At 37.0% G+C, this 22278-nt stretch overlaps 1 protein-coding gene across 2 annotated transcripts in view; it reads left to right on the forward strand.

Annotated features, from left to right (window-relative positions):
- ttc13 (tetratricopeptide repeat domain 13) overlaps window positions 1-22278 on the forward strand; it is a 74317-nt gene that overhangs the window by 27934 nt on the left and 24105 nt on the right. For both annotated transcript variants that reach the window (XM_051925564.1, XM_051925565.1), the window contains exons 10-17: window positions 492-633; window positions 4228-4402; window positions 5668-5824; window positions 8120-8250; window positions 9132-9264; window positions 11921-12013; window positions 14424-14507; window positions 18361-18445. In XM_051925564.1, the coding sequence (XP_051781524.1) occupies window positions 492-633; window positions 4228-4402; window positions 5668-5824; window positions 8120-8250; window positions 9132-9264; window positions 11921-12013; window positions 14424-14507; window positions 18361-18445 (1000 nt within the window). The remainder of the gene's footprint in view (window positions 1-491; window positions 634-4227; window positions 4403-5667; window positions 5825-8119; window positions 8251-9131; window positions 9265-11920; window positions 12014-14423; window positions 14508-18360; window positions 18446-22278) is intronic.

Here is a 22278-nt window from a genome sequence, read left to right on the forward strand (position 1 = left end):
GGCAGATGGACTCCAGCAGCCAGGAGATGCATCCAAAGTGCTCTAAGTGCCATGTCTGCAACACAGTGATCATGGAGCCTCTTTTATACTAGGTTTTCCAGCTAGTCCTGTTCTCCTCAGGCGGGTGTCAACCACCTGCGGAGCTTGTCCCTCTCAGGTTCAGACCCAAGTGCACTACACAGCATGCCTGGGTAGCTCCCAAGTCACACCAGTGTGCCGTGACACACTGGTTGAAAAACACTGGGCTAGCAGAATCTCTGTTTTATGTTTCAAGAGCAAGAAAAGCAATCTTAAATGGATTCTCCAAGAATAGAATTTTTTTTTTTTTTTTTTTTTTTACATAGGAATAGCTATTATTCCTTATCACTTCTTTGAAAATCATCATCTTCATTTAGATGTTCTGAATGAAACTTAAGTGAAAGGAAGCATTAAATCAAACTATTTATGTCACTAGATTTTTGTTCCTAAACCTTGAATACTTTGTTTTTCAGGGAGCTGGGTGATTTTGAATCGGCAATGGATAGCTTTCAGAAGGCATTAATGTTAAATCAAAACCACATTCAGTCACTTCAGCTTAAAGGAATGATGCTGTATCATCATGGCAGCTTACAGGAAGCACTGGGAAACTTCAAGGTAATTATTGTGTAGCTAGGACTTATAAATCTGAATGAAAGCAAATGTTAATGGTTAAACATGGATACATTCAAGTAATAAAGATGTACTTGTGTGATTTAATTCATTTCTAAGTGTATTACCCATCTAAAAACTTCCTTTAGAAATAAGACGCAGCATTTACAGCAATGATATTCAAGGATTGATAAGAACGGAACACAAGTGCTATTTATATTACACTCTTCACAATATTTTATTCACATGTAGTTTTTTGTATTAGTTAAAAATGTATTTCTATCCTGTCTAACAGTCAGTTTTCTATGCTAGTTTGAACAGTTTCTTTCATTATTATTTTCACTGCTTTTTGTTATGACATGTGTATGCCAGTCATCTTGAATGGCAACATTTATTATTTTCATCAGTGATGAGTGTATACCTAACTGTGGTTTTGTGAATGAGCATGGGGTATTTAAATGCGAGACAATGTCCAAGTGCTTCCCCAAGTGCTTATCGGGCATTTCAGATTTCCTCGTGCATAGGTAAAATTTGCTATGCTTGTCTTTTTAATGATTACATGTATTTTATGCTCAGTTGAGATACGCATTATTATTCACTGCTCATTCACATTGAGGCTGTAAAGGACGAGAACATTCAGTTTGTGGGGAAGAAATTATTTTGAACCCTGATATAATGTGCTTTAAAATATCTTATATAATTTACTCCCAAGTCCTAGGCACAGTGGGGTTTTTTTTCACTCTTCATCAAGCAGGCATGCATTCATTATTGCAACATCAGCCCTTGTCTTCTAACAAGAGTGTTAGTGCACTTGCTTGCCTTAAACACTGGGCTGTGTTACTGAAATGTCAATGGTAGGAGGAAATCTGAATTTAAAAAGTGTGGTAGTTTTTCAGATCTGATTAAATTGGTTATGGACCTCAAATATTCCCTGCAATTAAATTGTGAATATATGTTACTCCTTTTAAATACTTTTTTAAATTCTTTACATGTGTGTGTGTTCAATTTATGATTTTATGTGTATGGTCAAATGACAGAAAAGCATTTTCATTCTCCCATCTCTTTGTTTGACCTCCGTATTCCAATTGAGAATCACAGTACCAAGGCAAGAAATACCTGTAGACAGGGGTGCAGTTTATCCATACCCACACTCACGTATGCTATATCAGTTTAGAGCTGCCAGTTAATCATAATTCATAGAAAGAAAATAAAGCATCTAGATAAAAACACAAACGTGGGAAGAAGATGTACATTTCTCACACATACTGTAGTGAGTGCATATTCAAACTCAAAGAGCAGTTGCTGTGTGGCAGCATTGTTAATCACAATGCCACCAGAAAGCAGTAATAACTTGTTAATAAAAGATGAGGTTTTACCATATAATCAATGTACAGTGCCTCATTTGCTGTAAAACATCTTTATATGTTTAAACATACGATGAATTTAAAATTTTTCTTATTGGAATATACAGCTATGCAATGTACTGTAATTTATATTTTTACCCAATACAACCTGATTAAAACATGACTATTAAAAAAAAGATTTTCTGTTTGCAAATAATAAATGTGAAGATGCAGTTTCATGTAAGAGTGTGTGTATACATTATACAGTACATTATACAGTGTGTGTGTATATGTATGTATGTGTATATATACTGTGTGTATGTACAGTATCTCACAAAAGTGAGTACACCCCTTACATTTTTGTAAATATTTTATTATCTTTTCATGGGACAACAATGAAGATATGACGCTTTGATACAATGTAAAGTAGTCAGTGTACAGCTTGTATAACAGTGTAAATTTGCTGTCCCCTCATAATAACTCCACACACAGCCATTAATGTCTAAACCGCTGGCAACAAAAGTGAGTACACCCCTAAGTGAAAAATGTCCAAATTGTGCCCAAAGTGTCAATATTTTGTGTGGCAACTATTATTTTCTAGCACTGCCTTAACTCTCTTGGGCATGGAATTCACTGGAGCTTCACAGGTTGCCACTGGAATCCTTTTCCACTCCTCCAGGATGACATCTCGGAGCTGGTGGATGTTAGAGACCTTGCGCTCTTCCACCTTCCGTTTCAGGATGCCCCACAGATGTTCAGTAGGGTTTAGGTCTGGAGACATGCTTGGCCAGTCCAGCACCTTTACCCTCAGTTTTTTTAGCAAGGCAGTGGTCGTCTTGGAGGTGTGTTTGGGGTCGTTATCATGTTGGAATACTGCCCTGCGGCCGAGGGGATCATGCTCTGCTTCAGTATGTCACAGTACATGTTGGCATTCATGGTTCCCTCAATGAACAGTAGCTCCCCAGTGCCAGCAGCATTCATGCAGCCCCAAACCATCACACTCCCACCACCATGCTTGACAGTAGGCAAGACACACTTGTCTTTGTACTCCTCACCTGGTTGCCGCCACACATTCTTGACACCACCTGAACCAAATAAGCTTATCTTGGTCTCATCAGACCACAGGACATGGTTCCAGTAATCCATGTGCTTAGTCTGCTTTTCTTCAGCAAACTGTTTGCGGGCTTTCTTGTGCATCTTTAGAAGAGACTTCCTTCTGGGACGACAGCCATGCAGACCAGTTTGATGCAGTGTGTGGCGTATGGTCTGAGTACTGACAGGCTGACCCCCTACCCCTTCAACCTCTGCAGCAATGCTTTCAGCACTCATACGTCTATATTCAAAAGACAACCTCTGGATATGATGCTGAGCATGTGCACTCAACTTCTTTGGTCGACCATGGCGAGGCCTGTTCTGAGTGGAACCTGTCCTGTTAAACTGTTGTATGGTCTTGGCCACCGTGCTGCAGCACAGTTTCAGGGTGTTGGCAAACTTCTTATAACCTAGGCCATCTTTATGTAGAGCAACAATTCTTTTTTTTTTTTTTTTTCAGATCCTCAGAGAATTCTTTGCCATGAAGTGCCATGTTGAACTTCCAGTAACCAGTATGAGAGAGTGCGAGAGCGATAACACCAAATATAACACACCTGCTCCCTATTCACACCTGAGTCCTTGTAACACTAACGAGTCACATGACACCAGGGAGGGAAAATGGCTAATTAGGCACAATTTGGACATTTTTCACTTGAGGGGTGTGCTCACTTTTGTTGCCAGCAGTTCAGACATTAATGTCTGTGTGTTGAGTTATTTTGAGGGGACAGGAAATTTACACTGTTATTCAAGCTGTACACTGACTACTTTACATTGTATCAAAGTGTCATATCTTCAGTGTTGTCCCATGAAAAGATATAACAAAATATTCGCAAAAATGTGAGGGATGTACTCACTTTTGTGAGATACTGATATTTATACAGTATATGTATATATATGTATATATATATATATATATATATATATATATATATATATATATATGTGTGTGTATATAATATATGTATATGTGTGTGTGTGTGTGTATAGTATAATTTTTTTTTTTTGATTGACATTAGCAACTACTGTATGAGACCAGAAAGTGAAAATAATAAGTTAGGTCTTCCCCAATTGAAATACATTTTTTTCCTCAATTTTAGCTTGCATTTGCTTACTTCCTTTCAGCAGGCCTCTTTATAGCTAATTGTTGCATTTTGCTTAATTGCAGAGGTGCCTACAGCTAGAACCCTATAATGAAGTCTGCCAGTATATGAAAGGGCTCAGTCATGTTGCCATGGGTCAGTTTTATGAAGGGATTAAATCACAGACAAAAGTAATGCTAAATGATCCATTGCCTGGCCAGAAAGCAACTTCAGAATATCTAAAAGTAAAATACCTCAGAGGTGAGTATAAAATGCATTGAAATATGCAAACAAATATGCAAATTATAGATTCATGGCCGAAAAAATGCAACCCTTCCATTAAAAAAAAAAAAAAATTTCTGTGAACTAAGTTGAAACAGTAACAAAGTAATTGGTGTCCAGTTGAATTAAATGTGAAATAACGAATGTTGAAGTTTTGTTTTTGATTTAACACCTGGCATATTATTTAAATAATTAAACAAATGAAAATGGCATCAATAAAAATGTTTTGTACCCTAAACCTAATATTTAGTAACACAACCTTTGGAGACAGTAATGGTAAACAAAACTTTTTCAGTAGTTGTAAATGAGATTTCTACACTTTTGGTATAGACTCATTTTGAGCAAATTGCTCCACTTCTTTCCGGTTCTTTGAAAGCTTTGTTTTGTTTTCTATAAAAATGGAGTTGGTGTGATTTACCAAAAGGCTCTAATTTTGTTTAATCTGGTCAAAGAATATTCTCACAGAAGGACTGTGGCTTGTCATCATGCATTTTAAAAAAAAAAAAAAAAAAAAAAAAAACTGCAGTCAAACTGTTTTGTGTTTCTCTCTTACAAGTGGAGTCTTTGTGGGTCTTCTGCCATTTTCACTCAGACAACAATGAGTGGTGTGGCTTGAAACTGTTGCACCTTGTCTCTTGTAGCCACATCCAGGGTTGTTGGCTACAGTAAAAGTGTAAAAAATACAGGAAACTGTGGTCACTTGAACTTTAGGCTCTTTGGAGATGGTCTTGTAACTTGAATGTTGACCATGCTTGGCTGTTATCTTCTTTCATACCTCATCGGACAACTCTGTTTTTTCTTATCTTTGTCATATTTAGTTTGACACGCATAGTGAAGCAAACCAGCTGAGTATGTGTGTGTTTTTTTTTTTCATTCTCCATTTTAACTAGCTAATGAGTGATTAAAAGATTAAAGACACCTGTGAAAATAATTAAAGGAGATTAGTCTGCTTAAAAGTATCACTACAATGCAGTTATTTTATGTAAGTTCTAAAGGGTCCCTATAAATTTTTCTAATCCATTTTGGAATGTTTTCGTAGAATAAGACAGAAATTAGTTAATTTCATATCTTTTGTTTTATTCCACTGCAAATTAAAGAAACACATGTATGGATGAAAAAAGATCTTTTAATTTCAGAACTTCACATGAAGAATGATGCATTGCTTAAATAAAATGTAAGAGTTCCAATATTTTCAGGCATTTCTATAATTATTATTATTTTTTTTTAATATATTTTTTTGGTAGAATATTCACGGTATTTACATGCACATCTTGACATCCCAGTTACGGAATATAATATAGATGTGGATCTTCCTGGAAACTTCAAGAATCACTGGGCTAAAAATCTTCCTTTCTTAATTGAGGCATATGAGGAGCAGCCAGGGTTACAGCCACACATTAAGTAAGTTAATGTTGCACTGTGGAACATAATGCTTACAATTTAAAGGTCTGTAGATCAACCCTGTTTCTATCATATTTAAAACTTGAATTAAATATTTTGCTTAGAGTGTTGGAGCCGAATACTGTAATTATTTTAAAATATTTTCTCCCTACTACTTATGACAACAATCAGCACTGAATAATTTACTGTAAATAAATGAGAAAAAATGTTTTTTTGATGTTTTCATTCATAGGAACAAGTGTCTCAAATAGTGAAGTGTATTATGACTGTAAATCTAAACTAAATCTCCTCAATATGGAGGTCCTTGTGTATTTCTAAGCAAGATTCCAGTAGCCCCTCAAAGGAACTTTTTTGAACCACTTATTTTTACCAACTTTTTCTTTCAGTTGCTACCCAGAGCTTGTAACCATAGAAGATGAAGTAAACCGATCTGTATATTGACATTTTTGTAATAAGTTAATATAGACTTGGAGGTGCTAATCTTCATTCAGCCCACTTTACACTTGGATGCAAACCGTACTAGTGGAGATTTGCACTGGAGATTGGAGTATGATGAGGCCAAATGAACAATTTAATCTGCAAATAGCAGAGTTGCAACCCTTCGTTTCCCTAACTGGATAACCTACAAATCTTGGCTGGGCTTTAATATTCTGTCCATTAAGATTATAACTAGGAAAAACAAGATGCGTCCTCAATGGTGTTTGTGCTTACCTGGAACATTTTTAAATAATTACGAAATATGTGAAAACAACTCTCACTCTGCCCTTTGTGCAGTGTTAAACTGGTGCATTGACCAAGACACCCCCACAACATCCAGTGCTTTCAGTATTTCCAGTCAGATCTTAATAACTTAACTGCATCTCCCACAGAGATTGACCCATTCCCCAATCAATGCTTCAAGCACTGCCTCTTCTGGGAAGCACATATTCAACAGGTTTAGGAATTTCTCCTATAGCTCCTACCACTTCTAGTTAGTACTCCCAGTTGAAGTGAGTGTTTCTCCTACCCATACTTAAAGCAACCTGGATGATGACCCTCCTATCCTTCCTGAATTGTCAAAATGTATGTCAGTACCTCTTTGTAGCCAACTGAATGTCATTGTCTATGGTCTTGCCAAACTTAACCCACACATAGTTGATTGCTTCTGCCACTGTTGCAACTTACACTTTTATTGACTAGATGGTTCCAATTAGACACCCTCCTGCTAACATTACATGGAAGGCTTCTTTTTTCAACTTTATATTTTTCCCTTACTGTTGATGTCCACCAGAAAATCTATAAATGTAACACATTACATAAACAATTTTGTGAGAGCTTCAGTCAGCTGCATCCACTGCTGGGATCTTGAATAAGGGTCCACTTGAACTCTGTGTCACTGATCTCTTCCAAAATGCAGTAGAACCTCCTCTGTTTGGTGAAAGTTAAACTTGTTACTCATTAGAACTAAGGCGTTCACTATCATTTCCAGCACATGCTCACTACCCATCAGGTCTGTTCCACAGGCTCTCCATCTGTCTAAGCTAGCTCAGCAACACTCTTTACATGGATGTCCAGTGCATACCGACTTTTATCAGACAACACAATTACAAAGGTGATCATTGCCCAAGGAACTCTGGTAACAGGTACATTTATGAGCACCCTTGTATTTAAAGGATGTTTTCATTGTGGACCATCCATGGCTAGCATAGAAATCCAGTAACAATTCACTGCTTGGATTCAGAAAAGGAAGGATGTTTCTCTCAGTTGTGTCTGTAGAAATCTTTTTTTTTTTTTTTTCTCTCCACATGAGTGTTGAACTCTCTCAGTAGAACTATAGTCAGTAGATGATGCCTTTTGATCACTAAATGTAGTTTCTTTAAAAATGAAGAAAACTCTGTATAGTTGTTTGACTAAGGTTTGGATGTATGTTCGAAACATTTCCTCTATGCAGCAAAGTCATATGTGAAGCTACTCCATACTAGGAGAAAAAACACACTAGATGCTTGGATCCATAGCCAATGTGAGTTCCATCATTGTCTCTGCTGCAGAAGCAAGTTTCCACCTTCCAAGAGTCAGTTTCCACTACCAGGGACGAGTATGTCTGGTTTATGGTTTATATTCAACAAAATGTAAACCTGAGAGCGAAAATATAGTGATATTAAATTAATCATGTTAGGGCTTTGCTTTCTCAAAGTCTTATTGCAACTTAGTGACCTGTGCAATACCTTTTACAAATGTTTCCTCTCAGAACAGCAGGAGATCATGTATGCATTTAGATTTGATTTTAATTAATATCTTTTCTGCTTTGGTTCAAAGGGATGTTCTGCCTCAGAATTTTGAAAGTTATAATACTGATGTTCAAAAACTAATTTGCACTGCTGATCAGCTTGGTGTTCTTATGCAGTATGATACACCTGGGTTTCTTCCCAATCATAGGATACACAGAGGTAAGTGTGAAAACTTAAATATAGCATGAAAAAATTGGACTGGGAAATTATCGAAATAGAAAGATAATTAGTATTTTAACAAATCTTTTCCCTCCCTAAATACCATTCCATTCCAAGTCTATTAATGATATAGAGAATTTCAGTTTTGATCCCAGATGTTAATATCTGCTTCCTTTTTAGTGTGAGGGGCATCCAGCAGAGTACATTTTTTCTGTTTTTCTTTTATAATGTTTCCTCTGTAATAGTTCGTTTGTTTATTTTCTGAACGCTCTTACTCCATTAGATATCTGTAGTTTAAACCTGCAGTTTCATGTGCAAGGAAAGAATTGCATCTGGATGGTATATCAGTCCAACACAGGGAACACTTACACATGCACCCACATTCAGTCAGCATAGCAAATGTAGAATTACAGATCGGTCTCATCTGCCTGTTATTAGATTTTGTGAGGAGAATGAAATATCTGGGGGGGGGGGAAACTGCACAGTAGAAAGAGGCAGACCAGGAAGTGCTGTTGGGAGAAGATCAGGAAGCACCTAGAGCACATCCGGGGGAAGTATAAAAGAGGCTGCCTCACTCCAGCAAGGTAGCTGGAGTCAGGTGGAAGTGGACGAGATAGAGAAGAAGAAGAGTCTAAAGGACTGAGTTGGTGTTTGGTGCACGTATCGTTGGTGTTATTGTGAGTTGCACAAATAAAACGTGTTTGTTTTATGACATTCTGTGTCTGCCTGTGTGTGTCGGGTCTGAGCATTTTGCACTGTATGTATGTATGTATGTACGTGCGTACGTATGTGATAAAAGTGATTTTTTTTTTCATATATCCACACAAATGTTATTCCAGGTAGTTATTCTGATCTTCACCTTTTTCATTACAAATTTGCAGCCATGGGACTTGCTACATTAGAAGTAATGCAGGCTGTTCATCGTACATGGAGTAATTCCAAAGTTCGAATAAATGGGAAGACAAGGCAAATGCAGTGGAGAGACATGTTTGACATAGCTGTAAAATGGAGAAGGTATGGTAATAAATTCTGTTTTGTCCTTATAGCAGTAATCTCAGTTTAACTTTAGGTTTGCTGTGACACTTGGAAGTATGTCATTGTGGTACATCAAGTGTACCACAGTCTCATTTGTACGGAAGTGTATTAGGGCCACGGTGAAGAAAAAAAAAAAACTAAATGTAGAGAATAAAGTCGACATGCTGACTTTATTCTCGCCGAGATTAAAGTCGACATTTCCACTTTATTCTCGTAGTTTACTTTGTAATTAAAGTAGAATGTCATAAATTAAACTTCATCTTAAAATAAATATTTAATTTACTAGATTTTCTCAAACCCCGTCATAAGTTATGTAGCACATTAAATGCTTTGTGTTAAATGTTCACCGACCCAGTTATTAATCACTATGCGCTTCTTAAACTGACTTCCTCTTGCATTGAGGAGGCGCAGGCAGCAATCGCTGCACAGAATACATTCACTTCATGATATTCCTGCTCTCTGAACATTTAGAATGCTAAGATAAATACTTGGTATCATTTTAATGATGAAATGCATTAAAGCAGGCATTAAACATGCACGGTGGTGTGGCGGTAGTGCTGCTCCCTCACAGTAAGTGGTCTCCAGGTGTACGCTCATTGTAGAGAACTTTATGGCAGGTGTGACGTGGCTCCAAAAAACTGGATGTATGAATGGGTATCGCACAGGTTTAACTTAAATATTGTGTAAATGTTGGGTTCATGATCTGGTGGTCGGAGACACAAACACAGAATTCAATGGATGTTCTTCTGAGCAGGCTTTCTTCATTGCATGTGTTGCTATATTTCCTTTTTCTTTCTCCCCATAACCAATCACCACATGATAAACGTCTTTGTGAAATTAAAACTAGTTATAAACTTAGACCACAGAGTGTTCAGAACTTTAAAAAATCTTTGTTATACATTTTTAAATATGCCGCCCATCCCAGCAAGCATCGTGTGCCAGGCAGGAACAAATCCTGAACGGGTCGCCAGCTCATTGCCTGGTGAATATGAGCACACACATGCCCCAGGGTCAATATAGCATAACAAAACCCCACTGCCTACATGACTTTGAAAGGAAACTGAAGCACGCAGAGTAAACCCACCAGGAAAACATGCAAACTCAAGACAGGGTACACCTGGGACACCCTTGCTGCCAGGCAGTAGTGCAACCTCTACGTCACCGTGCCCTCACATGATTAGTACATGCTTTAATGCATTTCATCATGAAAATGATATCAAGTATTTATCTTAGCATTGTAAATGTTCAGGGCGCAGGAATATCATGAAATTATAATAATAATTCATTACATTTATATAGCGCTTTTCTCAATTAATGTATTCTGTGTGGTGATCGCTGCTTGCGCCTCCTCTTAGTGCAGAGGAAATCAGTTTAAAAAGCACTTAATGATTAATGTGGCTCGGGGAACGCGCAACACAAAGCATTTCATGCGCTGCATAATTTATGACAGGGTTTGGGAAGATCTAAATTAAATATTCATTTTAAGATGAAGTTTAGTTTACAATGTTCTACTTTAATGACAAACTATGAGAGTAAAGTCAACATGTCGACTTTATTCTCATCATAAACGTCGAGATTAAAGTGGAAATGTCGAGAATAAAGTCAACATGTCGACTTTAATCTCGACATTTAGTTTTTTTTTTCTTCACTGTGTCCGGATTTTTTTTTTCACCGTGGCCCTAATATGCTTCCGTACATTTGTAATTGAAGGTGTGCTAAAATTTAACAATTATTTAGCATTAGTTGAAATAATTTATCAATGTACAGTATATACAATCTTAATGTTGAACCTTACTGAAGTATGAATTTTTACTGAGTTGTGCAATGGTTAGGAGTGTATTTGCCAATTCCTATTGACAGATTTGGTCTACTACAACACAATATTTATACAACACATGACAGTACTTCTACTAATATAACAGCATTTTCAGTGAATTGATTGCTGGGTACTTGAACAAGTTTTTCTTTTGGTAAAGGGAGACTGAAACAAGTCCCCTTTCAGTCTTTTCCAATACATTGTATGCTAACAAGATGCTCAATCTTTGCTAATAAAAAAATCAACTTTATAGTGTTTTACCACCGTCGTATGTCAATGTAAATGGGATAATGTATTTTTGCGGTATGGAATTGTATCACATATATCACTTGAAATTTTGACCAGATAGCTTATATTTGATCTGTACTGACCACAAGTCAGTTTTCCAACTTACCTTAGTAATTTTTGTACTCTCTGGTAAGCTCCTAATAAGTCTAAAGATGGTAATTTTTATTAAATAAATAAGAACTTAAAAAGACTAATATTTACAGCTGAGAACAATTTATAAAATAAACATTCTAAGTAGGTTTGCCCACAGTGATTGGCTGAATTGGTTGTCAGTGGCTGCTGTTTTAGGCCAGCTATAACATGTTGTTGTAGTTTCCATTAAGTAAAACATACTACTGGCATTTATTTTCCTGTTTTCTTTTTATTGCAGAAATTGTTATATTTTGTTATCTCATTAAGAACAATTGGATTAGATCAATTGGTCCAGATTTTATTAGTTTTATATGATATGGTTTTATAAAGAAGTAACAAAATTTGGCAGGATTATAGAGCTTTGTTAACAGATTCCTTTTCTTTTGCATTGTTTTTCAGGATTGCAGACCCAGATCAACCAGTCCTCTGGCTAGACCAAATGCCTGCAAGAAGTCTCAGCCGGGGATTTAATAATCATATCAATTTAATAAGGTTTGCATAATTTCAACACTGACCACTTTTTATACCACTTTAATTTTAGAAAATATATATAAAATAAGAAAATGCATAATGAGATATCAGTAGATATTTATTTTTCAGTGTAATAATATTTAAGGTTAGGGAGCTACATAGCTTGTATTTGCAGCTAATAGTGCTAGATACTGTTGGTAAACCATTGATTACTATGAAATTGTCTTACCTATTAATTCATATTTAATCGGAGTTTCTGTAAATTTAGATATAATTTGACACCAGTCTGAGATATCTGAAAGACAATGTCTATGCAGCAAAATAATGCACACAGTATATAGTATGGGCAGATGCAAAAATAGGTTTACAATTCGTTCAATGACTTGCATCAAGAAAAAACAGGATCAGATGAGTCAATGACAGAGTGTTAATCAGTTAACTGAACTATTCAAGGAAGATCTAAAATAATATGTTAGAGAGGAGAAAATATAAATAATTGTATGGTCTGGCATCATGCATTGAATTTAGGAAGGCAGGACTGAGGAAAAAAGTAGTGAATGCTCATAAGTTTAGGCAAGGTTATAAAATCTTTTCAAAAAGATTTCAACTCATTAAATTTACTATTAGACAAATAATAAAGGGTGTTTACAACAATGGAACCCCTGTTAAGAAGTGAACGACGCTACGAACCGAAAAATGAACATTTGAAAAATCCGTAATACAAAAACTAACCATAAACCACCAAGAAAACTAACCTTGCATGAGTCGAGTTCTGGCATGAAGTGAGGAGGAACTGGGTGGAGAACAATCCGGTCTCGTCGCAGTTGAAGACTTGTTGCGGGATGTACCCTTCGTCTTCCACTAATTTTGTGAAATTTTTCATGAATTCTTTCGCAACTTCAGCATCGGAACTAGCAGCCTCTCCATGCCTTACCACACTATGAATGCCACTTCTCTTGCGAAACTTGAAACAATGAACAGGGAGAGGCTGAACACATGCTTAAATACAGTAATCCACGCGTACGAACCAGAAGGGAAATGAAATAGAGCACAAAGAGTTCACAGCGAAAGCACGCACGCACATCTGACCGACGACAGTGCAACACATGCGGAAATCATCGGTGCACACAAACCGAAAGGGAAACTGGCATGATCGTATACAGAGTGTGTGGTCGTGAACCGAGGCAAAAGTTTGTCAAACTTTTTGGTCGTAAACCAATTTGTACGTGTACCGAGACATTTGTGAACCGAGTTTCCACTGTATATAACGTCTTTCCCACCTTCCTTTCTACATCTATAACCTCAGGCAATTAGGTGTAGTAAAAGACCAGCAGGAGTTTAGTTACAATTTAAACAATGTATTATTGATAATATTCATAAATAATAACAATATGCAAAGTACATTTGAATATTGGCAACCATATAACCTGATAAATGGTGATGTGTAGTTCAGGCAGCACACAGAGTTGTTAGTTACTTAAAATGTCTCTAGTTAAGGCATCATTTGTGGTCAGCTTTCTTCAGAACATGCCTGTCTCAATATGGCTGCCGAGCTGTGTTCTTCATTGTGTTGTCCTTTTCAGTTCATTGTGTGAGATGGTCATTCAGCAGTTTGGTAAGAGAGAGAGAAAGTGAGGGAGTGAGCAAATTTATAGATTTTTCTGTCCAACCCCTAGAGCCAATAGGGGGTCATGGTACGTAAAGGCTTCTGATACAAGCCAGTTCCAAACAGCCATACTTCAGACCAATGGGAGAACAGAACACCTTTACACCTGACCTCCAAACCATATGTTAAGGTAAAGCTTGGCAGTTAGGCAGCCTGGCTTTCCTGCTTGGTGGGTTTGGGGTTGAGAGAGAGACTTTAGCAGAGAAACACTTGTTGAACTTGTTTGAGGCACTTCCCCCAAATCCTGTCGTAAAATGCAAAGAGACTCACTGAAGGAAAGCAGTTTTATGACACCAGGTTACAGATTAAACTGGTTCGCTGGTGTAAAAGGAGATTTAGAGGCTTTTACACATATAAAAATACAGTGCAGTTATATTAAGAAACACTGGTAAAAATAATACATATCTCTTTATATATCCAGTTACTAATACATATTTATATACAGTTGCTGTTATGCTACCTGCTGTCATGAGAAAACATTATAAAACTGAGTATAAATTTGCCAGTTTCTTTTTGCAGATCAGAATGTTCAATGCTATTCTTGCATTTTGTTTTTACATTTCAAACGAATGTGACCATTGTTTTTATATTTAGCATCAGATAAGTCTTGTAAACATAAAATTTTTGCATCTATAAAGCAGTCATTTGCCTGTGTAAACGAGTATTCCTTTTTATAGACGAGCATTATCCAGTTACAGCAGTGTTTTTGGAAACCTTTCACAAAAGCATAATGTAGTTTCATTTGTTTTTCTAATGTGTTTCCAGGGGCCAGATTATAAATATACGTTATTTGGCATACTTTGATAAAATACTTAATTTCATCAAGGACAGAATTCTGGTATACCATGGGTAAGTAACTTTCATGTATGTAGCTGAATCAAAAAGTAATACATTTATTTTTAACATCAAAACATTAGCAATATTAAAAACTGTGAAAAGATGAATGGTGATTGGTCAGTTTTACTTGAACATAATTGCACAGTTTGTAAGTGGCTGAGCTACCTGTCAATTAAATAATCTTAAAGGCAGATATGTTTCATTTTCACACTGGTGAGGCAAAAGGTGTACAACCAAGGCCATCAAACAGATTTGAACTGACCATGGCTTCCTAAACTCCCACCACCTCCCAGCCACACAGACCACACAATTTTACTGGCACACTTCGTCATTCACTCCTTAATGCACTCCTCAGATTGCTCACTTTTTCACATCACATACACGTTAAGTCAGTTCAGAGGTTTCAAACATAGTTCTGTGCAAGATGAGTAATCATCAAGGATATGTGGCACTAAATTCATTTTAGTATTATTGGAAATGAGCAAGCTCAATCATTTAAGTGAATATTATTTAACTCGTGAAAATCATTTTTTTTTTTCTTTAGTGTTTAAAAGATCCTAAATTTTTGTGTGGTTTTCTTGAATGATAATACGTTGAGTTGGCCTGATTTTTAACTATGCTTGCAGAAATATGTTTGATGGCTGTATTCTCTTTGACAGCAATGTATATTTCTAGAAAAACATAAAATAAAAACACAGTGGTTGTACTCAATCATGTAAACTTTACTGATTAGCCACAGAGTATCGTTCAAAATTCTTGTTGCATGTGAGCTATCAAAACATAAGTAGCAAACATGTCTCTATCAAAATGTATTCAAAGGAAAACTGACACTAAGAATTATCATCTCAGTAATGAAAAGTATTTTTTATAATTCCATCATTCCAAAATGGTCATCCAACTGGTCTGATCTGCAATGAAAGTTACTGTCATAGAAGAGCCACTATCTTCAGAAGCATTGCACCACCAGTGAGGTCTGATGCCTTGCAGAGGAAAGTTGAGGTTTAACACTAGAATTACCAGAGCCTACGAAAAAACTCGTAAATCCGTCCCACCTTAAATCGCGTCTTAAATCCGTTTGCACCTCTCCGCCAGAGTCCTTTGTCATCTAAATGTGCTGATAAACAAAAGCTACTAGCAGCCAGCTATTCCATCCCCCCACCGACTTAGAACGAATTTCTCCTAGCTCATGCCTTGCCTTGATTTGATTATCTGGGATTGAAGTGGAGTTTTAGAGTGGAAATAATATAGTGTTATTTGGAATACACGCATTTCATGTGTGTTCCGTTTCTATAGTAGTCTGTGCAAGCACATTTTTAAAACAGCAACGGTTTTCATATTCTAATAGTAAATGACAAAATGTAGGCATAAACTATATAACGTATGAAGCCTGAAGTCCATATATCAAAGAAACACTTTCACAAAAGGTACAAATAAGAGAACACGTGCGCTTTTATTCAAAAATATAACTGCACAAAAAAAAAAAGCCGCGTTAGCATGCCACATTGACACTCTTACTACAACCGCCGCGGTGGCGTAATGGTATCAGCTCCTGACTGGGGATCAGAGGGTGGCGAGTTCGATCCCGCACGGCTCCACTTCGAGAAGTGAACTGCTCTTATTCTTACAATTTTAGAATAACAACATAAATTTGATTTCAGTCTGTAACAGCCGGTGTAACTTATGATACTGGTAAAGGTTAGCTTTTTTTTTTTTTTTTTAATTCACTTTTCATTCTCGCAGTCGCATTCAGAATCTATCCATACAACCCAATCTGACATAAAGACGCGCTATAGGTCTGCAGTGTTCCACGATGCATACTACCGCCCCCCCCACCCCCACCCCCCAACAGGGTACTGAAACACAAACGCTGGCGAAGCTGCCTTCTTCGTATCTCACCGTCACTTGAAATCAGCAGTTCTTAGCATTGCACCACGCAAGCTGTCGTATCAACCACCAACTGTAACTTGCTTTCTTTATTCTTCGGTTATAATCTTGAATAAAAGTACACTTTTATTTATGTGAAAACAGCTGTGTCAGATGGGGTTGTATGGATTGATAAGCAGCTAAGAACTGCTGATTTCAAGTGACGGTGAGATACGAAGAAGGCAGCTTCGCCAGCGTTTGTGTGTCAGAACCCTTTTGGGGGGGGAGGGGGGGGGGGCGGTAGTATGCATCGTGGTACACTGCAGACCTATAGCGCGTCTTTATGTCAGATGGGGTTGTATGGATTGATTCTGAATGCGACTGCGAGAATGAAAAGTGAATTAAAAAAAAAAAAAAAGCTAACCTTTACCAGTATCATAAGTTACACCGGCTGTTACAGACTGAAATCAAATTTATGTTGTTATTCTAAAATTGTAAGAATAAGAGCAGTTCACTTCTCGAAGTGGAGCCGTGCGGGATCAAACTCGCCACCCTCTGATTCCCAGTCAGGAGCTGATACCATTACGCCACCGCGGCGGTTGTAGTAAGAGTGTCAATGTGGCATGCTAACGCAGCTTTTTTTTTTGTGCAGTTATATTTTTGAATAAAAGCGCACGTGTTCTCTTATTTGTACCTTTTGTGAAAGTGTTTCTTTGATATATAGACTTCAGGCTTCATACGTTATATAGTTTATGCCTACATTTTGTCATTTACTATTAGAATATGAAAACCGTTAATGTTTTAAAAATGTGCTTGCACAGACTACTATAGAAACGGAACACACATGAAATGCGTGTATTCCAAATAACACTATATTATTTCCACTCTAAAACTCCACTTCAATCCCAGATAATCAAATCAAGGCAAGGCATGAGCTAGGAGAAATTCGTTCTAAGTCGGTGGGGGGATGGAATAGCTGGCTGCTAGTAGCTTTTGTTTACCAGCACATTTAGATGACAAAGGACTCTGGCGGAGAGGTGCGATTTAAGGTGGGACGGATTTACGAGTTTTTTCGTAGGCTCTGGTAATTCTAGTGTTAAAAGCAAACTGCGGTCACAGCAGGGAAGTACTCACCCATTCACTAGCTCAGTAACAATGAACTCCAAGCTACATAGACACTGGCTAAACACAATAACACCTTTACTGATGTGGAGGTATTTAAAGAATGTGTTATGGACATTTTATTCCGCAGCTAATGATCAATCAATGGACAACAATACTGAATCTATGAAACGGGTATCTCTATCAGCTGCAGCTATAGCACATTGTGTTTGTGTCTTCATAGAGAATATCTGTCAGGTGATAGTGTCAGTCAGACTGTTCATATATCTCTAGCCATCAGTGAATTGACAGATGACACAGACATGTCACAACTGTGCATTTATCCACTATTTTGATAGAGCATGTACAGCGAGCACTTGCAGTGTGTTGGTGCATGCTGATGGACTGCCGGTCCCTGAACACCTTCCTTTTTTGCTGTAAGTGCTACTTTTGAACTGTTTTATCCCTTGCTTTTAAAAGTGGCTGCCATGTCTACCCAACTTAGTTGTGATTTGTAAGTGCACATTTTAAAATTGAACCAGCAAATGTGGATTGAATTAGTTAATTTTGTTATGAATTCTTCCTAGCACCTTGCATGCATTGCTAATATGCATTCAGCACCTGTCCCCCTTCAAGCTCTGTGCTTGTGCCTGATTTTATAGATGCCCCACTTTTTTATATAGTCTACTTAATTTTAATATGCCAGAAACAAATGTTTTAGATGATGGCTTGTGTCAAAGAAAGCTTGCACATGGGCCAGATCTGGCCTGCAGGTCACTAACGGATAATTCTGGATGTACAATTTTATTGGTTTTCTTTAAAGTATACTGATAAATTAATCTGTGTGTAAGCAAAAGACTCCATTCGATTAGCTTGTTTAAGGAAAACTTGCTTTTTTCAGGGCTTATAACCCAAGGGGCATTGTAGAAGTGAGACAAGCTTTGGAAGGTGTGAATAAAGTTGAAGATCTACTTCCCATTATGAAGGTCTGATTCCTTTTTGAAATATACACTGTAGAAAGGTTAAAAATGTTGCCTGAGATGTATTTCACCTTGATTTCAACCATCTTTTTGGACTGTGTTGCATCTGTTACCACTGAACTTAAGAATAATATGGTCAATGCGGATTGTACTGTTAGTAGTTTAACTTTGGCTCTAAATACTATCCAGTGAGTGAGATTCTAGGAATTTTTTATATTTTTGAAGAAAGAAGTTGATGTCCTATACAATAGCTGTACCAATACATATGTAGATTGTTTATCCAAACACAGATCTAATAAATCTTAATTCTTTATATCATGTCCAGGTTGCCAATTTTAAAAGTAGTTCCTAAATCACAGAGTATAGTGTTAAAGCACAGGCTTTCTTTTTGAATTGTATTGTGGACTCATTTTAACATTACAACTAGTATTAACATGTTAAACTCTTTATTTATGATTCCTCCCCTGATTTTTTTTTTCCTCAAATTGAATTAGTCTTTCAAAATGAAGCCTCATTTATTAATTTTATATTTTACATTTTAAAATCCACAAACTACAAAAATATCTTTCCAGTGAACTTGTTGGGTTGTATGCTAGCTATTTGCTCTCCTTGTTATTGTGTTGGAGACCAATAGTAAAGAATGCTACTTTGCCTGGTGTTTTCAAGGAGTCTTAGCACATTTATACTTGGTTTATTAATAATTTACAGTCTTCATTTTGGCATTTAGTTTATTGTTAATTACATAGTACATCAGTGAGATATGTAGTGCGTATTAGCGGAACAATGCAGAGCTGAAGAAATGGTAAAATGGTAGCCCAGTTGTAGCACTGCTGCCTCACAGCAGATAAACCAGGGTTTACGTCCTAGGTCCTCGCTGTACGGAGTCTGCATGTTTTGGGTTCTTTGGGTTCCTCCCACAGTCCAAAGACAGGCAGGTTAGGTGTATTGTTTTTGCTGAATTGGCCCTTGCATATGTAGGTGAGGGTATTCACCCTGCAATGGACTGACAACCTGTCCAGAGGATTGTTACTGCATCACACCCTATGATTGCTGTGATAGGCTCCAGGCCCTCCATGACCATGCTCAGGCTTAAAGCATGGTTATAAAATGATATGGAATGGTGTGCTTTGTGCTAATGACACAAGCCAGGCTAAATATCAAAAAAGAATTAAATTCAGTTTTAAGTTGTATAATTTATGTTTTTGAATGTAAAACTAACAAGAAAGAATAGAAAGTAAACACAGAAAATTATCATTTTCAAAAGACTTTTTAAAGCAGAACTTATCACCTCCTACAAAATGGGATGGATTTTACCATCTTTCCATAACGAATCGAAGAGAAACTGATGTTAATTGTTAGATTTCATTGAAGTAATTTTGCATTGACAGACTTATTTTGTGCCATATTTTGCAGTATGTTCGTGGATATGGGAGTATTGAATGTGATTAATAGTTACTTTGAAAGTCAAAAATAAAGTGTCTGATTTGTGTCATTAATAAACATTTTAAGTATATAAAGTCGTATGAAAAAGTTTGGGAACCCCTCTCAGCCTGCATAATAATTTTACTCTCAACAAAAAAGATAATAGTGGTATGTCTTTCATTTCCTAGGAACATCTGAGTACTGGGGTGTTTTCCAAACAAAGATTTTTAGTGAAGCAGTATTTAGTTGTATGAAATTAAATCAAATGTGAAAAACTGGCTGTGCAAAAATTTGGGTCCCCTTGTAATTTTGCTGATTTTGAATGCATGTAACTGCTCAATACTGATTACTTGCAACACCAAATTGGTTGGATTAGCTTGTTAAGCCTTGAACTTCATAGATAGGTGTGTCCAATCATGAGAAAAGGTATTTAAGGTGGTCAATTGCAAGTTGTGCTTCCTTTTGACTCTCCTCTGAAGAGTGACAGCATGGGATCCTCAAATCAACTCTCAAAAGATCTGAAAACAAAGATTGTTTAGTATCATGGTTTAGGGGAAGGCTATAAAAAGCTATCTCATAGGTTTAAACTGTCAGTTTCAACTGTAAGGAATGTAATCAGGAAAGCCACAGGCACAGTGGAAGGCCACAGGCACAGTTGTTGTTAAACCCAGGTCTGGCAGGCCAAGACAAATACAGGAGCGGCATATGCACAGGACTGTGAGAATAGTTACAGACAACCCACAGATCACCTCCAAAGGCCTGCAAGATCATCTTGCTGCAGATGGTGTATCTGTACATCGTTGTACAATTCAGTGCAATTTGCACAAAGAACATCTGTATGGCAGGGTGATGAGAAAGAAGCCCTTTCTGCACTCGCGCCAGAAACAATGTTTGGTGTATGCAAATGCTTATTTAGACAAGCCAGATTCATTTTGGAACAAAGTGCTTTGGACTGATGTGACAAAAATTGAGTTATTTGGTCATTAGAAAAAGCGCTTTGCATGGCAGAAGAACACCGCATTCTAAGAAAAATACCTGCTACCTACTGTCAAATTTGGTGGAGGTTCCATCATGCTGTGTGGCTAGTTCAGGGGCTGGGGCGCTTGTTAAAGTCGAGGGTCAGATGAATTCAACCAATATCAACAAATTCTTCAGGATAATCTGCAAGCATCAGTCACAAAGTTGAAGTTACGCGGGGGTTGGATATTCCAACAAGACAATGACCCAAAACACAGTTCAAAATCTACAAAGGCATTCATGCAGAGGAGAAGTATAATGTTCTGGAATGGCCATCACAGTCCCCTGACTTGAATATCATTGAAAATGTATGGGATGATTTGAAGCAGGCTGTCCATGCTCGGCAGCCATCAAATTGAACTGAACTGGAGAGATATTGTATTGAAGAATGGTCATAAATACCTCCATCCATAATCCAGACACTCACCAAAGGCTATAGGAGGCATCTAGAAGCTGTTATATTTGCAAAAGGAGGCTCAACTAAGTATTGATGTAATATCTCTGTTGGGGTGCCCAAATTTATGCACCTGTCTAATTTTGTTATGATACATATTGCATATTTTCTGTTAATTCAATAAACATAATGTCACTGCTGAAATACTACTGTTTCCATAAGGCATGTCATATACTTTGAAAGCTCAGCCAATGATAAACAAAAATCCAAAGAATTAAGAGGGGTTCCCAGACTTTTTCATATGATTAATAGATTTAGCTTGGGGCTTATTTTAATTTTGCTACCTATAGATTAAAGTAAATATTGTTTTAAGTGTAACTGCCAAGGCATTTGGTAATGCGCCTGACAGTAAATACCAACTTAATAAAAATTTTTAGTAAAACTGAAAGTTGCTTAGTGCAACTACTTTGGCCAGTGTTACATAACGTCCCAGTTTCAGGATACTACTTATAATTCTGTGTTACTGAGCTTTATTTAATAATCAATTCTGTTGCATATAATTATCTAAACAAATGTCTGTCTTTAAAACTTTATATTTTCATTATTTATCATAAGGAGCCAAAGAATATTACAGCAGTGGCAACAAGCCAGGATGCCAGTTCATCCCAGGGTATATACATACACAATCCAACGCAAATTCACACTTTTCCAATTTAAAGATGGCAGACACTTAACAAGAAAGTGAGGTGAACTCTTGGAGAGATTCCTAATGGAAATCCATACCAACACTAATTGAATATGCAAATAGTACACCTTTTATTTTGAAAGCTGTGATACTTCATTTCTGTTTACTCTGTATAACAAGAACCTTAACAGTTTTAAAAATATGTATGTATTTTTACCAATGGTGTGCCTGTAGGTCAAGAGTCATGAAGTGCAACAGATGTAGAATTTCAGTCAGTGCTTCAGCCATTTCAACCATTCAGTCAATTCTAGCAATGCAGAA

This window comes from Erpetoichthys calabaricus, chromosome 3 (genome assembly GCF_900747795.2).
Source record: "Erpetoichthys calabaricus chromosome 3, fErpCal1.3, whole genome shotgun sequence".
In the NCBI taxonomy this organism is placed as follows: Eukaryota; Metazoa; Chordata; class Cladistia; order Polypteriformes; family Polypteridae; genus Erpetoichthys; species Erpetoichthys calabaricus.